The following is a 20,509-nucleotide window of genomic DNA, read 5'->3' as shown; positions in this document are numbered from 1 at the left end:
TCTAACTTTGAAGGTTTGAAACTGTCTTGCTTCTTGTAGTTCAATACTACCAGTACAATTACTGCTAGTGAGTTGTACATGCAACAGTCTGCATACAGTATGCAATTCACTATTTGATGCAAGATTAAAAGCCGCCATAAAAAATGTGCTAAAGGCCATCTTTTACAGTCTATTTGCAATTTTTATTGTAAAATCCCAAAATGGAAAAACACATTAATGAAAGACTTAAAAAATAACTTAAATATACATTAACTTTTCAAAGTAAATAAAGATCATCATCTCAAAATAATAAAACAGCAGATTTTTGATATCAATAAATGAACAATGCGTGTGTGTGTGTGTGTGTGTGTGTGTGTGTGTGTGTGTGTGTGTGTGTGTGTGTGCAAGCTGCTCAAATAAATTGCCCTTCATGAGGGAATAATAAAGTCTGTATCTATAGATGTCATGTAACGGCCATAATTCAATCTAAATGAAAGAGTCTAACTGGATTATTTTAATACTACCTGTACCTTTAATACAGGCTGAGTTAGGCTACCTAATGTTTCCAGCTGTCCAGCATCCAGTACAGACAGTCAGAGGCTGTTTTTGTTTCATAATAATCATGATGTGGAAAAATAATTTGTATGAATTTCTGTCATTAAAAAATATTTTGTTTTCTTTTTTGTAATGGTAAAAAAGTGCGAGAGAGAGAGAGAAATTGCCACAGACTCCCTGCAATGATGCATGTGTTGCTCACCTTCTTCACTGGGACAGGGAGGGGTAAAGTTATGGGCAGACATATAATATGAACATCTTGCTAAACATTTACCTGCACTGATTAAATGCAGGTTCAAAAGGAGTGAAGTGTAGGATTCAAAAGATGCAAAAGAAACTGTGCAGAATTATTCATTCGCTGCGCACATAAATTATAGAGGGTCTGTGGTGATTTTCCACCAGTGTGATGCTGGTTGCATAAACTATAATCAGCGGATCCGCCGTGTGTAATTGCGGTTCCATATTGCGCAACATCTCTCCAGGTAAGGCTGCAGGTGGAGCAGATACCTGCTGCCTTCAGAGGGTCACCAGCAGTGGCAGTTCTAGCCTAAATGGCACAGTCTGCTCATAAAATGACATCATCAGATGTCACCTACACCCTCAGGTTACCCACAAGACCTTAAAGGGGAAAAGGGAGAGCCAGTAACACAGGGGAGGATCCCCTTGGCCCCCCCCACAGAGGTGCAAGCAAAGCCCCCAACATCCTCACATATTAGAAACGTCCCTGTGAGGGACGACCAAAATGTATACTTCCTGTTTAGTTGACAATAGATCCTCAAAGGCCTGTGACACGTGTCCTTCAAAGACATGCCAGCTGCACAGATGCTGCTGGAGAATCTAAAGCGGCCTTCACATGATAAGAACAACGCACTTCGCTCACCGCCAGGTGCGGCGCAGAAGTCAGAGGTAAACTCGGTCAAAGTTCAAATCATTTCAACTCTGAGTGCAGCGCTCGGGCGGAAAATCCGAGTGGTGCGCGACACCAACGGTAGCAGTGCCGCTTTGTCAGGCGTTGCCGCCCTCTCCATAGACAAACAATGGGACAGCCAGCGCAAAGCGGTTTTACAGCTGATCATGTGTAGAGGCCTTAAATGGGACAGTGCTGTGTTTGCTAGACACCACCAAGATTCCACCAGAGGAGCTGCCGATGAAACCGTCTCGCTCTGGGGCTGACTCCGGAATCTGCGAGAGTGCAAGAGCTGGAGAGCCCTCCTCTTCATCAGGAGGGCACCCCTACATCCACAAGTTGTCTCTGCAGTTTGACGCTTTCGCCGAGCTGTGTTTACGGCAAGACCAGGAGAAGGATGGTCTGCCACCGCTCTCATCTCCCATTCTTTCTTCAAACAGATCAAACGCCGGCCCAGTGGCTGAATAAATCAGTTAAAGGACTGATCTTTGTATGTTTAGAAATAATAGTGGACGCTCTCTGAGGCCCCTCACAACCCTTAAAGATGCAAGATGGTTTAGTCCGCCCCTGCATTACTCTTAATGCAGTTAGTGCTACAGTGAGTGAGTGACTGCTGATGCTGCCGGAGCTCCAAAGTACTCTGTCATGTCTTTACTCAAGAAAGGGAAATTGTGGTTCCAGAAAGGAAAGGGCAAAATAAAGGAAAGAGAGCAGAGAGACAAGGAGAGGAGCAGCCGGGGGCCCACTGAGACTGCTTACTATGATTACTCAGAATTTGGAGCTACGCTCCTGTTAATCACCAGTTCATTCAGCCTCCAGGTAATGTTTAGCATAGTTGCTGTTATGTGAACATTGTGTCCTCAGGATCTCAGCCAATCAAGAGGCCTCAAACAAGTGTCCACAAGCCACCGGTTGTCATCAGGGTGAGTTCACACCCAAGTCAGACGGAAACCTGGAGGGCATCAGTGAACTTTATTCTTAGTGAACTTCACTCACAGAAACGGTTTACTAACCAAAGTTCAGTGTCCTCGGAGCTGTCGGGTCTCCATCATGGATGTGAAGGAGCTGGCTGTGAACGCGTTGGTCCAGAATAAGAAGGCAGCTCTTCTGATCGGAGCTGGTGTCGCTGTTCTGGGACTTGGTCTCGGATATAAATACCTGAGGAAGTCAGAGAAAGTAGTCCGTGTAGGCGTAGTGTCGCAGCTCCTCGTTCACCCTCTCAAGTCTGGCAAAGCGGTGTCTGTGGCTCTGGCTGAGTGCCACAAACTCGGGCTGAAGTTTGGAGAGCTGCAGGATCGGTGAGATTTAACTTTAACTTAACTGAGATTTCACCAAAATCTGTGCAGTTGAAAACAGTGACAGTAAGGGACTGTTCTTTAGTTATCCGAGGAGAGGGGTGGCTGGGGTGTGACTTTTTTTTCTGGAGGAAAATCCACGATCCTCCCGTCACCATAAATGAGTTATAAAACTTACCCATTGATGTTTTAAAGTTAAAAGTTGGAGATGAAATCCTGGAGCTGAAAAATGTTTTTAACTCTTGTCGTGCAAACAGGCTATTTTTGGCCAAATTTTAAATGAGACAAAGAATAAAGTGATTTTGATGAAATATCTACTTAAACTCAGATTTATGGTTGTGTGTTTTTATACTGACTATGGAAGCCACCCTCAGTGTAAAATGTATTTGTGGGAAGCTAATATGTCCTGTAGGGGTCACTGTACTGTCATGGGTGTCTGTCAATATACGTAGGAACCATTCATTGAGGGACCGATGTTGTTAGACGGTGTGCTCCCCTGTCTAACAACACCCGTAAGAAGAAAAAGAGCCTTTACTGCTCGGCTCTGAGGAAGACGGAAAGCAATCCGGTTGTGTTTGTAACAGCTGCACCAACAATAATACCACCACAATAATACTCCGCTAATGAAGGCTAATATGGAGCCCCAGACAAAAAATAAGTATTAGTTTTTAATTTGCTTATTTTTGATTGCAGACACTGGCTGGTGGTGACAGAGGACGGTCACATGGTGACGGGCAAACTGCACCCTCGTCTGGTGTTGGTGTCTCTGACCTGTGATGGAGCTCATGTTTGTCTGAACGGCCCAAACATGGAGGAGCTGCGATTCCCCATCAAACAGCCTGACAATGCCGTCATTGACTGCAGGTTTCACATCACATTTCACATTCTTCAGATTTGGCACAAACGTCAACTTGGGCTCTAGAATAAACCAATAAGAATTTGGTGGTTGAAGGTCACCGTAACTGTCTGTCTCAAGAAGGCCTTGAGGGACTTGGCTCAAACGTCCACTTGGACTCAACGATGAACTGATTAGAATTTTGTGGTCAAAGGTCAGTGTGACCTCATGAAACATGTTTTTGACCACAACTCAAGAATTCAAATGTTAACTCTGACAAAATTTCGCACAAATGTCTAACAGGATAAAATAATGAAGGTCAAAAGGTCAGAGGTCAACTTGACTGTGACATCATCATGTTTTAACGTCATATCTCAGGAACAGAAGGGGAGACATTTGGTCAGATACTGAATTGGTGACTCTAATCTTGAAACTGTGCTGATTGTATAGATCTTCTGTGTGTGAAGCATCCATGTTTTCACTGACATGGATGGAGACTGTCAGAGACACTGGACTGGTGGGCGGAGTCATACAACTCTAGTTTATTTTAGACCAGTAGTCATTTTGTCTTTCACATCATTTACTTTTGCTCCCCGTCTGTTTTCAGACTTGTATGCCTCTTGTTGTTTCTTTGCTTCAGATTGTACAGAGCTAACAGTCAGGGACTGGACTGCGGTGATGAAGCGTCTCGTTGGCTCACTCGTTATCTGGGGGAAGAGAAGACCTTCCGCTTGGTGCATTTTGAACCCCAGATGAGGATGAGGAAGCGTGTGGACAGCAAGCATCCTTTCCCACAAAACACAGTAAGTAGGACGACGTGCTGGAGTCTGCGTCGCTCTTCATTCTCAGGTTTTTAAGCCTCTGACTGTTTGCATGGACTGGCAGTTTGGTGCGGTGTCTGCAGTGATGCGGGCGCTGCGCCGGACTGTTGTGGTGAAGAGGGAGCTGAGCTGGAAGGCAAAGTTTTTGATTTCTTGGTCCATCTACGTCCCAGCCCTCACCTATATAGCTCTGGGTAGTGACCAAAAGAATGTCATTGTGGATACAAGCAACCAAAATAAGTTTCCTCTGTAGGGTGTCTGGGCTCAGCCTTAGAGATAGGCGGAGGAGTCAGACATCCAGAGGGAGCTCACAGTAGAGCCGCTGCTCCTTCGTGTCGAAAGGGGTCAGTGGAGGAGGTTCAACATCTGATCTCCTGTGAGAGGTGTTTCGGGCACGTCCCACTGGTAGGAGGCCCCGGGGCAGACCCAGAACACACTGGAGGGATTATATATCTCATTTGGCCTGGGAACGCCTCGGGCTCCTCCAGGAGGAGCTGGAAAGTGTTGCTGGGGAGAGGGACGTCTGGGGTGCTTTGCTTGGCCTGCTGCCCTCGCGACCCGACCCCGGATAAGCGGATGAAAATGGATGGATGGAGGAGTATTATCTGTGATTGTCTCAGCTGTGTTTAGCCATGCATCCTGTTACAGGTGGCCTACGCAGATGTGGCACCTGTGATGCTGCTGTCCGAGTCCTCTGTCAAGGATCTCAGCAGCAAGTTGGAGAAGGAAGTCACGGTGGAGCGTTTCCGCCCGAACATCGTCATCAGTGACTGTGAAGCATTCGATGAGGTTTGTGTTCGTGTCTTTTCGCTAAAACAAAGAAAATCATATCAAGGCAGTCGTGTAAACATCAGATTACAACTACGTAAAATAACAGATCCTCTGTGTCTCTACACTACAGCCCATCAGGTTTTGTTTTCCCTCGTGCGTGGAACAATCATCATGCGGTGCTTTACTTCTGACTAATCCCTCGCCCTTTTCACTGTGAGCAGTGTAGTGGGAAAATAATGCACATGGGAGAGACCGACAGTTTTTCCATCTCCTGTCAGGGTCCTGAACACAGTCACATAGCTTCATTTCCTACAGGGACACAGGTTAAGGTGTTACCCCTCCTCTTGTTTTATTCTTGGCTTGGAGCCACAGAGGGTAATCATGTAAAGAGAGCTGATGTACAAACTACAGGTGTCTGTGTAAGTTAGGCTGTGTGTACATATAAAAACAGACCAAAAGAAGCTACTGCAGGAACATTTCTTGTTGATTGAAGAGAGTCCTCTTCCCTGTTGTCAGTCCTCTGATTTTCAGAAAGCACCATGAAAAGCAGCGTGGACTAATTTTATCTCCGACTCTAAAAACCAACTGTTTCATTTTTTTTTTTTCAGGATTCGTGGGAAGAGGTCCAGATTGGCAGCGTGAGACTGCAGCGTGTAATTTCATGTGGACGGTAACACAGTTGATGCTTCACACAGATTTTAATCAGAGACAGAATCACTTCATTTATCAACAGCAGTAAATTTAACACAGTCAGTGCTGCAGTTTGAGTTTGATTCCCTGAACCCAGTTGATCAGAAGTAATCTGATCAGATTACAGCTGTCGGACTGGATCCAATCTTTTTTTTGTTTTAAGATTATTTTTGTGGTTTGTATTTGACAGGACAGTAATGTAGTGTTAAAGGGAGAGAGAGGGGATGACATGCAGCAAAGGGCCACAGGCTGGAGTTGAACCTGCAGTCACTGCAGCAATGACATTGTCTTTGTACATTGGACACCAGCTCTGCCCATTCTGCTACTGGGCACCCTTGATCAAATCTTGAAAACGGGTTGAAAAAGGATCTTGACAAAGGATTCTGAAACTGGATTAGATCCTGTAATCCAGTCTTGGTTTTGATCTGAATCAAACTTTCAGTATGTGCTGTTCAAAACTTTTTAGTTGGATCGATCCAAATTATCCTGATCCCAGCATACGGCTGGACTCAGGGACAAATTGTAATAAAACTTTGAAATATACATACATTTATTTATATTTTACACTTGGTTGTTTAACTGTTACAGTGATAAATTACATAAAGTAGACATTAGGCTACTTTTTAAGCATTTCAGAACAGACACATAAAAAATTTACAACTGTCAATATATATGTAAAATAAATAAATAAATTAAAATAACTATTAAAAAATAAATAAGATTTAAAGTTACAACCTCCAAGACCTATATTTTGTTCTCTTTGGCGGTATGTATGGCAATAATTGGTAATTGTAATTGTTTGCAAACTGCCTACATTGTGATAAGTAGTACCATTTAGAGCCCTGGTTATCTGGATGAAGGCGGATTTTTAGTTGTGCATGGGCTCTATGCCATAGACTACGCACGTGGCCTACGCCGTTATGAGCATTTATACTTGTGCGGTTGTGTGTCTGTGTCACTCTGCAGTTACACCTCCAAAATACTAGGTGGCGGTGGAGTTTCTGTGAAGTGCTGTAAAGTTTAGTTGATTCAAAACTCACATTAAACACACATTAAACATGGCTTAATAGAGACAATTTCAAACACAAGTACACAAATCAGCTTCACTATAACTCGCAGCATTCACAGACAAACACTTGTCTTTATCTGGACACATTTTCCCCACAAATACAACATGCTAACGTTATTAGCACAAGCCTATGGCATTTTACATTGTATAAATTAGCCTAGCAATCGCAGCTCCTCCACTACTCCTCTGCTCATATAAATCCAGGAACAACAGCAACATGTAACATCATATGCATCATATAAATTAGCTAAGCGACGAGCAGAGATTTCCTCTGCTCATATGAAGCCAGGATAAATCACACACAAGACTTTAAATGCTATTTTTGTGGAGGCTTTATTGTCTTCACAATTTATTGTTTCTTATCTGTGAAATTAAAGTAAATCAAAGCTTTGTTTCCACTGAGGGAAATGGTTTCAGCTTACAGAGACAGACAGGAGGTCTGCGTCACTGTGACGTGTAGTTATATTCTTGAGGAGGTGCGTGTAGGACTACGTTGAAGGGTACATGTCTACACAGAGCCCCCACCATAGGGGGGTCTGCCCATTGGTCCGACCATATTAAACCCATTGTTCCGAAGTCCCGTTGTTCCGAAATCATCATGATGCCCTGTGGTTAAGGTCTGGTTAGGTTTAGGCACACCCCAGAGTTAATAACAGGAGGTTATGGTGTTTCACTCTGTCCTCTCTATGACACTTGTATCTCGACCAGTAGCCTACTTTTGTTGTGTTGGCTGATCCTTTATGGTACACAAACACAGTATAGCCTAGTATAATCACATATCGGAACAACGGGACTTCGGACCAATGGGCTGTCGGACCAATGACATGGACCCACCGTAGGTATGCCGTTGATTCAACACAGAAGTGTAAATTCCGCTTCAGGCTGATCCAGTCCAGTAGTGCTTTGGAAAAGTACCACTGGACTGGATCAACTGGTCATGGATAGTAAAATATGGGATTTCCAAATCCAGATAATTCTGATTCAGATTAAATTTATTGAACAACTGGGCCCTGGATAGAAATTAAATTCCCCAGTCATTGTCAGTGAAGTGTCTGTATGATGTTAAAGTGTAACTGTGGAGGTTAGGGTTAAGAGGGTGAATACAAACTTACCTGTACCTTTGTTGTTTCCAGGTGTGTTTTCACCACCGTTGACCCTGAAACTGGTATCATCACCAGGAAAGAGCCTCTGAAGACACTGAAGAGGTACATCTACACTCTGTATTATTAAACTGTCCTGTATGTAACTTTCAGCACGCTTGTTATCGTCAACAGGTGAACAGACTGTAAAGTAACTTAGTACTTGAGTCATACAACCACAGGGCAGTAATTCTAGTTTTCCCCGTCTGATTTCATACTTATATTAATTTGAACTCTTTCTGGTGAAAATTCCTTCACAGCTATCGTCTGTGCAAACCATCAGAGAAGCACATCTACAAATCGGCTCCGCTGTTTGGACAGCTGCACACCGTGAAGAAGACAGGGATCCTGCAGGTCGGAGATGTGGTGTACAAGATCAGCCGCTGATGGAGGGACAAACATGCTAACAAACATTTAGTTTAGTTGTTTGAAGGGGGGAGAAATCTTTATGGTGCTAACTGGACATTTCTTTCACTGGAAATTAAATCCTGGATGTACTTGCTGCTTTTACAGAGAGAAAATAAATTGTCTTAAGTTTAATCAATACTTTATTTTTATTGCTTTTCATTATAAAACATTAAACAAGTACAAAAGGGTAAGAAAATAAAACACCACAGCCTACCTGAGTATTGTTGCTGACCGTGTCCATCCCTTTATGACCACAGTGTACCCATCTTCTGATGGCTACTTCCAGCAGGATAACGCACCATGTCACAAAGCTCACATCATCTCAAACATGACAATGAGTTCACTGTACTCCAATGGCCTCCACAGTCACCAGATCTCAGTCCAATAGAGCACCTTTGGGATGTGCTGGAACGGGAGATTCTCATCATGGATCAACTGTGTGATGTCATCATGTCAATATGGACCAAACTCTCTGAGGAATGTTTCCAGCACCTTGTTGAATCTGTGACTCCAAGAATTAAAAAGGGGGTCCAACCTGGTACCAGCAAGGTGTACCTAATAAAGTGGGCGGTGACTGTATATACATTTACAACAACATTGCAAAACAAGCAGGACATATTTTAATTAGCAGCAGCAGAAAAGAGTTTAGTGCTGACACATGTATGTGTTAATAATCTGTTGTTTTAACTGATTACTTAAAGGGAAATTTCGGTTTATTTCAACCTGTCTCCTATCGTCCTAAATTTGTTTCAAGTGACTAGTGACATAGAAATAATAGTTAGCATGTTAGCCGTTAGCCTAGATACAGCTGGGGCGCATAGTAGCGTCAGACCTGTTAAAACGTAAGTGAACGGGCAACCTTCAAGTGCAAAGTTAGTCCACTAAACAAGCTTTTTTTCCACAAAGACCGCCTCATATCGTTAGGATAAATGTCAGAGAACATATAGAAAACGACATGTAAACGTGTTGTCTTACCTTACCGGTGTGCTGCCATGTTTGTTTACCATTTAAATAAGGCTGCAACCGGTCCCATTCCTTGCAACAGAGGCATTCCTCTTCTGTGGGCACTGGGGCACAGCATTCACAGGTAACGTTACACCACCAGTCTCCAGAGCTACGCAGCCTTGCAGCAGCCATTCCTCCTCTGTTGTCCTCTACCTGTTGTGCCTCTCTCTCTCTCTCCTCCTCCGTTCTTCAGTTTCACGAAGCTCTTCGTCAGTGTATTCTGGCTCAAATGAATAAGGGCGGCCAATGATTTTATTTTCATGTCCAAAAAGGAGTGGGAGGAAGTACAAACTTATTTATTCACACCCATTCTCCATGACCTAATAGTAGTCAAAATGTAGCTCCCCGTCAGTATAACGCTGTACAATAATTAATTCTCCCAGACCTGTTCTAATATATTAAATTAATTACCAATAATATTTGTCTTACAGCCTTACCTATTTACCTTATTCAAAAAATAATCTCATCTTTATATCCTTATCCAGTCATGACAGATGTGTTTTGCTTTGTCAGAATGTATAGATATACACAAACGAAGTACATACATAGACGTGGTTAAATAAAGATTAAATTAATTAATTAATAAATAAAATCAGAATATACAGAAACTTTTTTTTGTTCTTAAATCTAATTAGGCCCAATTCTGTTGCTGCAGATGTCGGTGTTGATGTTCTCAGTGTGTCCAGTAGGAGGCAGTGATGTGACGTCAATGATTCAAACTGCCGCCAAACTTCAAAGAAGAAGAACAGCGAGGTCAGATTGGTGCGTTCAGGTGTATCAGGGTTTTATCACAACCTGAGTTTAGTCCTTTTGGTTGACTTGTTTTTCAGGACTTTTGTTTTGTATTTTGTGAATCGTTTCTTTAATTTGTGAGTGAAAAATAAAAAGCAGTAGAAAGCAGTGCTGCTGGCGGACTGTGAAAACCCCAGCCCGGAGAGTAGCTGACGTTAACGGAGCGTCAGTGAACTTCACTCACAGAAACGGTTTACTAACCAAAGTTCAGTGTCCTCGGAGCTGTCGGGTCTCCAACATGGATGTGAAGGAGCTGGCTGTGAACGCGTTGGTCCAGAATAAGAAGGCAGCTCTTCTGATCGGAGCTGGTGTCGCTGTTCTGGGACTTGGTCTCGGATATAAATACCTGAGGAAGTCAGAGAAAGTAGTCCGTGTAGGCGTAGTGTCGCAGCTCCTCGTTCACCCTCTCAAGTCTGGCAAAGCGGTGTCTGTGGCTCTGGCTGAGTGCCACAAACTCGGGCTGAAGTTTGGAGAGCTGCAGGATCGGTGAGATTTAACTTTAACTTTGGACACAAACATGATTCAACAACACTGCTCTTTATTGAACTGAGCTGAGAGTGCTGCATTCACTGACCAGTTTTATGGTACTTCACAATTTGTGCTACTTTGTACTTTTATAGGAAATTACTGTACATTTATACTCCACATTATTTATTAACACCTTTATTTTTTACATATAAAACATGTGATTAACTAATAAATGGTGCATTAACACAGACTGAGTGTTTCCACAGTCACACAGGTGTTTGCAGCCTTTTCCAGGGGCGTAAATACAGGCAGTGCATTTGCACTGGGGCCCGTGGAGGGGCCCAATCAGTGGCATAAGGTAGTTGCGATGGGCACCGGTGCACACTATCATGACAGGCGCTAGTGCACGCTGTTGTGCACATATCATATCGTCACATGAGACTTGACACTGGATGACATCAACAGACATATTACACAACAATCATCATTACATATCTTTATGAGACAAAAACTACCAAAGAAAATCAAAAATATATATTAATTAAACAATTTTAATATTTGATTATAGTTTATGTAAAACAAACATATGATTTTGTTATAGGTGTGATTGACTATTTTACAAAAAGAAAGTTCTTCTTTGAACACAGTCATATTTCCAAGTTGGCTATCGCTCATTGGGGCCCGTTCTCTACTCACTCCCCTCTGCCTCACGGGCCCCAGTTCAACCACACTGCCTGCACTGTTTATATTTACGCCCCTGGGCCTGATTGCCAGCTGGAAATACACCTGTGTTCAAAGAACTTGCGTTAAATCAAAAATTGTGTGATTGTCTTTATTTGCCCGTACAAAGACAAACACATCTCCATCATGATTTTCTGTTTTCAGTCTGTAACAAATTATTTGCTTCTTCTACATAAACTACAATTTAGTTTATGTAGAATAAGCAAATTGTAGTTCCTAACAAGAACTACTGACATTGACATTGTCCAGTATCAAGTCTCTGTTTGATCAAATCTCTATTTCAATTTTATGTTCCATTGCAAAAGTCTTTGAAAAAATTATTTTTAACCAATTAAATCATTATTTGATCACTAAAATTATTTTCTCTCAATATCAATTTGGCTTCAGATCCAACTACTCCACGACTACTGCTCTTTTAAAATTTACAAATGATGTGTTTTCGGCATCTGATCAGGGTTTTCTTACTGGATCAATTTTTGTTGATCTTACTAAAGCTTTTGATCTTGTTGACCAGTACGTGTTGTTAGACAAGTTATATGCCATTGGTTTATCTAAACATGCTCTTTTGTGGTTCAGTTGCTATCTACATAGTAGAAAACAGTGTGTTTCTCACAAAGGATGTAAATCTGATTTACTTATTCAGCCTAGAGGTGTTCCTCAAGGATCAACCTTGGGTCCACTTCTTTTTTCTATTTACATTAATGACCTTCCTCTTATTTTTTCTGATTGTTCTGTCCAATTATATGCAGATGATACTATTATTTACACCTCAAAGCCCTCGTTTTTACTAATTCAAGAATACTTACAACATGACTTTGATATTTTTCAGACTTGGCTTTCTGAAAACAAATTATTACTTAACCAAACTAAAACATGTGCAAAGCTCTTTGGTTCGAGACAAAAACTTAATTCTGATTCTTTGTTTCTAACTTATAATGATGGTAGAGTTCTCCAGAAAGTGGAAAAGTATAAATATTTGGGTGTTTGGATTGACTCAAGACTAACATTTAAACCACATATTGAATATGTTTTAAAGAAATTTAATTTTGGTGTAGGGGTTTTGTTTTGTTCTAGGCATTGTTTTACATTTAATGTCAGGAAAAAACTCATATTGCAACTTATTCTGCCTATGATCGATTATGCTCATATTGTTTACCAGTTCTTTTTTTACTCACCATTGTATATTATATGACACACTTGGGTGGCTTTCCTTTAGATAATAGACGGCAATATCACTGGTTTCAGTTCATTTTCAAATGCATTCACTTTAATTTCCCTCATTGTCTTAAACAATTTTTGTTCCTTATCTTTCCAATTACACTTTAAGAAGTTCAGACCAGTCTTTTGTTACAGTCCCCTTTGTCACTAAAGAAATTGGCAAAAAAGATTTCAAGTCATTGGCCCCTTACTTATTTAAAACCTGATTGTCAGTGTTTCCATTCATAATTTAATGCACTGTCACTCCCAAATTCTCTTATTATTCTATTTTTTTCTCTCTTATTTTTACTATGATTATGTTAAAATTATTTTAGACTAATCTATTTTATATTTCTCTTTCTTTTGTTATTTGTTTTATGTTGAGATTAAGGATGTTAATGGTTGTCTTTGTCAAGTTTTATTTTATTTTATTACTATTTTTTGTCTAGTGTTTTGGATTGACCTGTGGGACCCCCTCGCAAACAAGATGTCGCATCTCAAGGGGTTTATCCCGTTAATAAATAAATTTCAACCTAATTGCAACATGGCGGGTTTGTGGAGGCGTACAACTGTGAAGCAGTAATTCTAGTTTATTTTGTGACTTGTTGCAGTTCCTTTGCATCACTTTATGGTCTTTTCATGTCTTCTTGTGGTCATTCTGAGTCTCTTCCTGGTTGGTACATGTTAACTGAAGTGACATTGAAGGTGGGGGGTCGCTGACATTTTGGGCCTGTGCCCAGTCAGCCTGTTGAGTAATCCATTCATGTTTGCTCCACCTGAACTGGCTCTATTAAATTGTAAACAGACAAGTGTTTTGCTTTAACATATATGAAGTAAGATAAAGTAATGGCACCATCAGTGTTTAGACTGATTCCCTATTGGCCTCTCTTTCACTCTGCAAGTCTGTCTATGATCTCCTGGGAAAATGAAGGCTTCATTTACAGCACAAAGGAAGTTTATCAGCCAAAACAGGAAGTGGATAGCACTCTTGTTTTTCCTGGTAGCTATCGCAAGTTGCTAAAGAATATCAGTGTAAGTTCTTTGTGGACGGTGCAACGACCAAAGTAACTGTGGAGAACAAAATGCTGCTCAGCTCTGAGGAGAACGGAAAGCAATCCTGTTGTCTTAATAATAACAGTTATACCACTTTTAAAGTTATCCATAATAATCCACTAACATAGGCTGACATAGAGCCTCAGAAGTCTCAAAAAATATTAGTTATATTTTGTTGCACAAGTTAAAACTGAATGTTTTGATTGCAGACACTGGCTAGTGGTGACAGAGGACGGTCACATGGTGACGGGCAGACAGCAGCCTCGCCTGGTGTTGGTGTCTCTGACCTGTGACGGAGGTCATGTTTGTCTGAACGGCCCAAACATGGAGGAGCTGCGGTTCCCCTTCAAACAGCCCGACAGCTCCGTCATCGACTGCAGGTTTCACATCAAGGTTTCATTTTTAATCCGCTCGGACTGAATCCAGAACTGTTTACTTGTTTATTCTTTTACCTTTTAGCGTTTTGTTGTTTTGAGAGTGTAAAGGGACAGGAAAGGTTTTATCTGCAGGTTGATTAAAAATTTAACTAAAGGTGTTAGTGTGTGTTTTAACAATATGTTCATGACCTAAAGCTCATTAATAATCATAATTATAATGAAAAAGACACAGACAGTTAAAGTCTGCAACTTACAATTTTCATTATTGATTAATCTATAGATTGTTTTCTTGGTTAATTGACTAGTTGCTTTGTCTAAAACACAAGTAACAGTTAACTTTTATAATTTCCTGTAGTACAAAGTGATGGCTTATTTTGTCCAACACGAAAATGTTCAGTTTACAGTCGTATAAAACAATAAAAGCAGAAAATCTTCAACATCTTGATTCATTTTACACTTTAATATCTGCTCATTTTGTCATTTAAGGACTTTGTATATCCTGTTATTCAGAAAAAGAAGGCCATAATAGATACTTTATATGTTACTGTTAACGCTTGTTTCAAATCATTATTTAAATCATTTAATTTTAGAACAGGTTTACACTGTCGGATTGTCTTTCGGATTATTTGTTTGCTCCCACTCTGTTTTCAGACTTGTATGAACACGTCTTGTTGTCTTTGTGCTGCAGAGTGTTTGGAAATGACATCCAGGGGCGGGACTGTGGTGACGAAGCGTCTCGTTGGCTCACTCGTTATCTGGGGGAAGAGGACACCTTTCGCTTGGTGCACTTTGAGCCCCAGATGAGGGCGAGGAACCCTGTGGAGAGCGAGCCCATGTGCCCACAGTTTGAGGTCAGCAGGACGACAATGTACTTGAGTCTGTTACTTTTATTGTTCCCAGATTTTAAGAGTGTTATTGAACGCCTCCACTGGAAGGTTCTGTTTAAGTGTAGAAAATCCTTGATATTAGTAATGGCGGGTTCAGACTACACTATATCAACCCGATTATAGCCCGACGGAGCATCTTATGGTGTCGGCTCGGATCGTGAGAGACGTGTTGTACATGATAATCCATCGTTTTATCTCGTGTAGTGTGTCATAGTAGATGACAACTGACACCACGTCTGGGACGCCTCACAACGTCCTGACAGAAAGTCTAGCATGTTTGATTTTCTTTTTGTCTTCCACGACTTCTCCCGTCACATCCGTACCCATGTTTTCACAGACATGGAGGGAAACTGTACCTGCAGTTTGACAAGTTTGCAGAGGTGCACAACCACAAAGCAGTAATTCTAGTTCACCTTCATGTCAGCGTTACCATAAAGTATTTCTGTACTTGTGATTGTCTCAGCTGTGTTAACTCTTGTATCCTGCAGGTGGCGTATCCAGATGTGGCACCTGTGATGCTGCTGTCCGAGTCCTCTGTCAAGGATCTCAGCAGCAAGTTGGAGAAGGAAGTCACGGTGGAGCGTTTCCGCCCGAACATTGTCATCAGTGACTGTGAAGCATTCGATGAGGTTTGTGTTTATTTCTATTCCTTAAACAAAGAAAATCATATCAAGGCAGTCGTGTAAACATCAGATTACAACCACAAAAAATAAAATAACAGATCCTCTGTGTCTCTACACTACAGCCCATCAGGTTTTGTTTTCCCTCGTGCGTGGAACAATCATCGTTACTTCTGACTAATCCCTCGCCCTTTTCACTGTGAGCAGCGTGGACTAATTTTATCTCCGACTCTAAAAACCAACTGTTTCTTTTTTCTTTTTTTTTCAGGATTCGTGGGAAGAGGTCCAGATTGGCAGCGTGAGACTGCAGCGTGTTATGTCATGTGGACGGTAACACAGTTGATGCTTCACACAGATTTTAATCAGAGACAGAATCACTTCATTTATCAACAACAGTAAATCAAACACAGTCACTGCTGCAGTTTGAGTTTGATTCCCTGGATATGAATACAGTAATTGTTAACTGTAGTGTCTGTATGATGTAAAAATATAACTGTAGAGATTTAGGGTTAAGAGGGTGAATGAAACTTACCTGTACCTTTGTTGTTTCCAGGTGTGTTTTCACCACTGTTGACCCTGAAACTGGTATCATCACCAGGAAAGAGCCTCTGGAGACACTGAAGAGGTACAGTTACACTCTGCATTATTTACTGAGTGTCACACATCAGAAGCATCACACTTCAGCCTAAAAAAGAACAGTTATTATACCATGCACAAAAAAAAATGGGGCAGAAAAACCCACTGCAATTCAAACATAGGTTTTGAGAGACTTTTTAATATCAGTAAAATCTGGCAACCCTACGTGGCATTTTTATGCCTCCGCCCAGCGACAGCCATGACCAAAGGCATTATGTTTTCAGGTTGTCTGTCTGTCCGTAGGTATGTTATGTACATAAGTCCCATTCTCGTAAATGTATTATCACAAGAAAAACCTTGAGGGTAATTCTTTTAATTTGGCACAAACATCCATTTGGACTCAACGATGAACTGATAAGATTTAGATGGTCAGTCACTGTGACCTCATCTGTCTCATTTTCATAAACGCGATATCTCAAGAAGGCCGTGAGGGAATTTCCTCAAATTTGGCACAAACGTTAACTTGGACTCAACAATGAACTGTTTACATTTTGGTGGTCAAAGGTTAAGGTCACTGTGACCTCATCTGTCTCATTCTTTGAACGTGGTATCTCAAGAACACCTTGAGGGTAATTCTTTAAATTTGGCACGAACATCCACTTGGACTCAATGATGAATTGATCAGATTTTTGTGGTCAAAGGTCAAGATCATTGTGACGTTGTGTCCGTCTCATTTCGTGAAGATATGAGATATCCCAAGAACAACTTGAGGGAATCTTTACAAAAAATGACACAAACGTTTACTTGGAGTCAAGGATGAACTGATTAGATTTTGATGGTCACAGGTCAAAGGTTAAGGTCACTGTGACCTCATCCATCTCATTCTTGTGAACGTGATATCTTAAGAACACCTGTCTTCACATTTCTTCAAATTTGGCACAAAGATCCACTTGAACTAAACAATGAACTGATCAGATTTTGATGGTCAAAGGTCAAGATCGTTGTGACGTTGTGTCAAAGGTCAAGGTCACTATAACTCTGTCTCTGTCTTATTCTTGTGAACGTAATATCTCAAGAATGCCTTGAGGGAATTCTTTAAATTTGGCACAAACGTTCCCTTGGACTCAACAATTTATGGTTTGATATCGGTGGGCAAAGGTCAGTGTGACCTTGCATCGGTCTCATTTTCTTGAACACGATATCTCAAGGACACCTTGAGGGGATTTCTGTAAATTTGACACAATCGTCCAAGAATGAACTGATTCGAATTTGGTGGTTGAAGGTCAAAGGTCACTGTGACCTCACAAAACATATTTTTTTAGCCATAACTCAACAATTCATATGCTGATATGAGTCTGGACAGACATGGATATGAACTGTAACTGCAACTTGACTGGTTTATGAAGGCATAAAACCCCAAGGCGATAATTCTAGTTTTTTTACAGATTGATATGTAGCTTAATTGAGTTTTGTATTTTCTGAAGTGAATTATGCGTTTGGTTGGGTGTGTGTCTGTGAGTGTGTGTATCTGTCTGTCAGCAGCTAATCTAGCAAACTACTGGACCAGTCAACTTATTGTTGTCAAGGATCTCTTGTGGTTGTGGTCATTTACAGCTGTTGAGAAAATGTTTTAGTGACTGTTTTTTAACCGTCACTGACTGCTGACTCCTCACGCCTCTGACCTGGGCCGCAAGTTTTCCGGAAATCTTCTTGGCTAAAAACAAAAAGCCTTATCGTGTGTTGCAGGAAACATTTTGGCCTCTGTCGTGGCTCAGAAACTGACATCCATAGAAAAATTTTGTCTCATTTTGAACTGGAGCATCTGCAGATTAATGCCATACCTGATATGTTATGATCCACCATAGTTAGACACGATACGAGATGAATTAGTCCCTGTGTTTGTGATTTTGACCGCCATCTTGACTGTAAGGGAGCCAGGAGGGACAATTCCATCAGGCCCTGCTGCGTCACATTCCGGCTATGATGTGGTTTTGTTTTGTCCTTATGGCATCATACTACACTAGAACCACAGAGCATTTTGCCTTCTAATTTTGTAGCCTTACAGATTTATTTGGTTCCTGAAAGTGCACTTTTCTAGTTTTTGATGTGTCGAGACAGGTAACTGTATTTTTGTTGTTAATTCTGGAGAGTTTTTCTAATCCACCTCTAGAAGCAAACATGTTTTAGCTTCTTTGAAAAAGTACATTTAAATGTGGTTTCTGTCTTCTCGATGAGTCAGTCAGTCAAATGGACCCAAGTGGGCACTTTCACTTAAGTCAAGTCTAATTTTGAGAACTGAAAGATACTTGAATCAATCTTTAGTGGCCTTCTAAATTCCTCCTAACTCTTTCTGATGAAAATTCCTTCACAGCTATCGCCAGTGCAAACCGTCTGAGAAGCACATCTACAAATCGTCCCCGCTGTTTGGACAGCTGCACACCGTGAAGGAGACGGGCATCCTGCAGGTCGGAGATGTGGTGTACAAGATCAGCCGCTGATGGAGGGAATCAGAGAAGGAAAAACATGCAGACAAACATCTCTTCACTGTGTTTGAAGTGGAAAGAAATCCTTGTTATCGGCATTATCACTGTGAAATCATTTTACTCATTAACACTAAAACAAAGCACTTAAATACTTTTTTAAATCACAAAAAGTACAAATATGTAACTCTTTCTGAAGTAGAGCTGCGATTCACACACAGATGAAGAGATAACATGCAATATAACAGTTTTTATAGCAATATATTTTTTATATTAATTGTCTATGACAGTTGTAACACTAATGGTGCTAATTTAACACATTTCTAACAGCTGCACATTAATTTCACTGATAATCAAACTCTGAAGTACATGCTGCTATTAAAGAGAGATATTAAACTGCTCAAAGTCTTTTTAATTTAACACTTCACATGTGTTTTTATTATTACTGCGATAAACAGGGCGAAAAATCATTATGAGATTTTCACGGTACGTTAACCGTCTCACGTTATTGCTGCATTACACCAGGGTTGTCCTTTGTCACTGATCCTGTTTGTGAACCTGCTCTGGAGCAGGTCAGCTGTTCAGCATCAGTTGCCACGGTGATTTATCTCGGTAAAAAGTGAATCAGCTTCATAATACTGAAAACCCAGAGTTAACCCTGAAGTTAACTCGCTAACTCCAAATCCTGCTTCATAGTACAGATCTCTGGTCTGTGCATGGAACTGTTTGGAAAGTACTGAGCACACGACTGGACAAATGAGACTTGCATTATTCTGCACAAATTTTGTGAGAGTTTGAAAACTTGTTTTGATATAGTTTTGCTGTTGTTAAATGTGGACCCCTTTTTAATCAGAATCATAAAGAAAATTCTCAAATTTTGAATTCTTCGTTTACTGTTGAGGAATGCAAGCAAAACAAAGTCAAGTCAACTTTATTTATATAGCACATTGCATAAACTCAATGAGATACATCATACATGACAAACATAAAATATCATTGAGATAAAGTATTACATATTTAAAAACAAGCAGGACATGATAAACATTAAAAAAGAAGGTAACATTATCATTATTCTTAAAAAAGAGGAGATGATAATAATACTAATTCCTAAAACAAATAAAAATAAACTTACTAAACTAAAAGGCTCCGGAAAAATATACGTCTTTAGTTTGCTATTCAAGAGAAGACTGTAGTTCATGTGGAAGAGAATTCCAGGGAGTAGGACCATAATGACTAAAAGCACCATGAACTGACTGAGAGTTGATTTTAGGTACAATGACTTTTATTTGATGATCCACGGGATCTTTCTGGTGTGTACTCAGTGACCTGTACGCTGTCAGTTAATGGACAATCTGTGCTTCACATTTAGACCAGTAAGTGAGTAACACATGTTTCCTGGTTAGATTATTGTCTGTTAAACCCAAAATGTCACAACACTCTCATGAGTGTAAACAGTTTGAGCAGTGAAGGTCCCAGTAAGATCAGTTTTAGTTCCACATGATGACCAGCAGGGAGCAATATGCCTTTACTAAACCACCACACGAGCCTGTAGAGAGGAGGAAGATACATCTGCATGTTTTTATATAAATTAACCTCTGTGTTACTCATGTCAAAGATGTCAGCTTTTAGTTTCAGACCTGTAGATATGTGCACTACAGCAGTGACAGCTGCTTGAATTGATTATTGGAAGAGAGATTCACCTACAGAAACTTTACTGTCAGAAATACCAATAAAAATAATGTATTACTGCTCATGGCCTTTAAATGACAAAACGATCTTTACACAGTACAAAAACATGATTCTGCCTCTGCTTAAAAACAAACATCCTGTGAATTATGAACAAG

At 40.7% G+C, this 20,509-nt stretch overlaps 1 protein-coding gene across 3 annotated transcripts; it reads left to right on the top strand.

Moving 5' to 3' along the window:
- The first annotated feature begins 2,417 nt into the window (after nucleotides 1–2,417).
- Nucleotides 2,418–19,064, top strand: marc1 (mitochondrial amidoxime reducing component 1). 3 transcript variants are annotated; one of them, XM_050061512.1, is made up of 7 exons: nucleotides 2,418–2,739; nucleotides 3,430–3,600; nucleotides 4,212–4,374; nucleotides 5,041–5,181; nucleotides 5,772–5,833; nucleotides 8,056–8,127; nucleotides 8,322–8,606. In XM_050061512.1, exons 1-7 carry the CDS (start codon nucleotides 2,492–2,494, stop codon nucleotides 8,446–8,448), a joined length of 984 nt encoding a protein of 327 aa, XP_049917469.1. In that variant the 5' UTR covers nucleotides 2,418–2,491; the 3' UTR covers nucleotides 8,449–8,606. The 3 variants fall into 3 exon arrangements, with proteins under 3 accessions (XP_049917469.1, XP_049917468.1, XP_049917467.1); XM_050061511.1 differs by lacking the exons at nucleotides 3,430–3,600; nucleotides 4,212–4,374; nucleotides 5,041–5,181; ... (1 more) ...; nucleotides 8,056–8,127; nucleotides 8,322–8,606 and adding exons at nucleotides 13,935–14,105; nucleotides 14,791–14,953; nucleotides 15,478–15,618; ... (1 more) ...; nucleotides 16,163–16,234; nucleotides 18,557–19,064 and having other exon boundaries at nucleotides 2,469–2,739; XM_050061510.1 differs by lacking the exons at nucleotides 2,418–2,739; nucleotides 3,430–3,600; nucleotides 4,212–4,374; ... (2 more) ...; nucleotides 8,056–8,127; nucleotides 8,322–8,606 and adding exons at nucleotides 10,458–10,752; nucleotides 13,935–14,105; nucleotides 14,791–14,953; ... (2 more) ...; nucleotides 16,163–16,234; nucleotides 18,557–19,064.
- The last annotated feature ends 1,445 nt before the right edge of the window (nucleotides 19,065–20,509 follow it).

Source organism: Epinephelus moara, chromosome 14 (assembly GCF_006386435.1).
Source record: "Epinephelus moara isolate mb chromosome 14, YSFRI_EMoa_1.0, whole genome shotgun sequence".
Taxonomy (NCBI): Eukaryota; Metazoa; Chordata; class Actinopteri; order Perciformes; family Serranidae; genus Epinephelus; species Epinephelus moara.
This window is presented reverse-complemented; position numbering and strand designations above follow the sequence as displayed.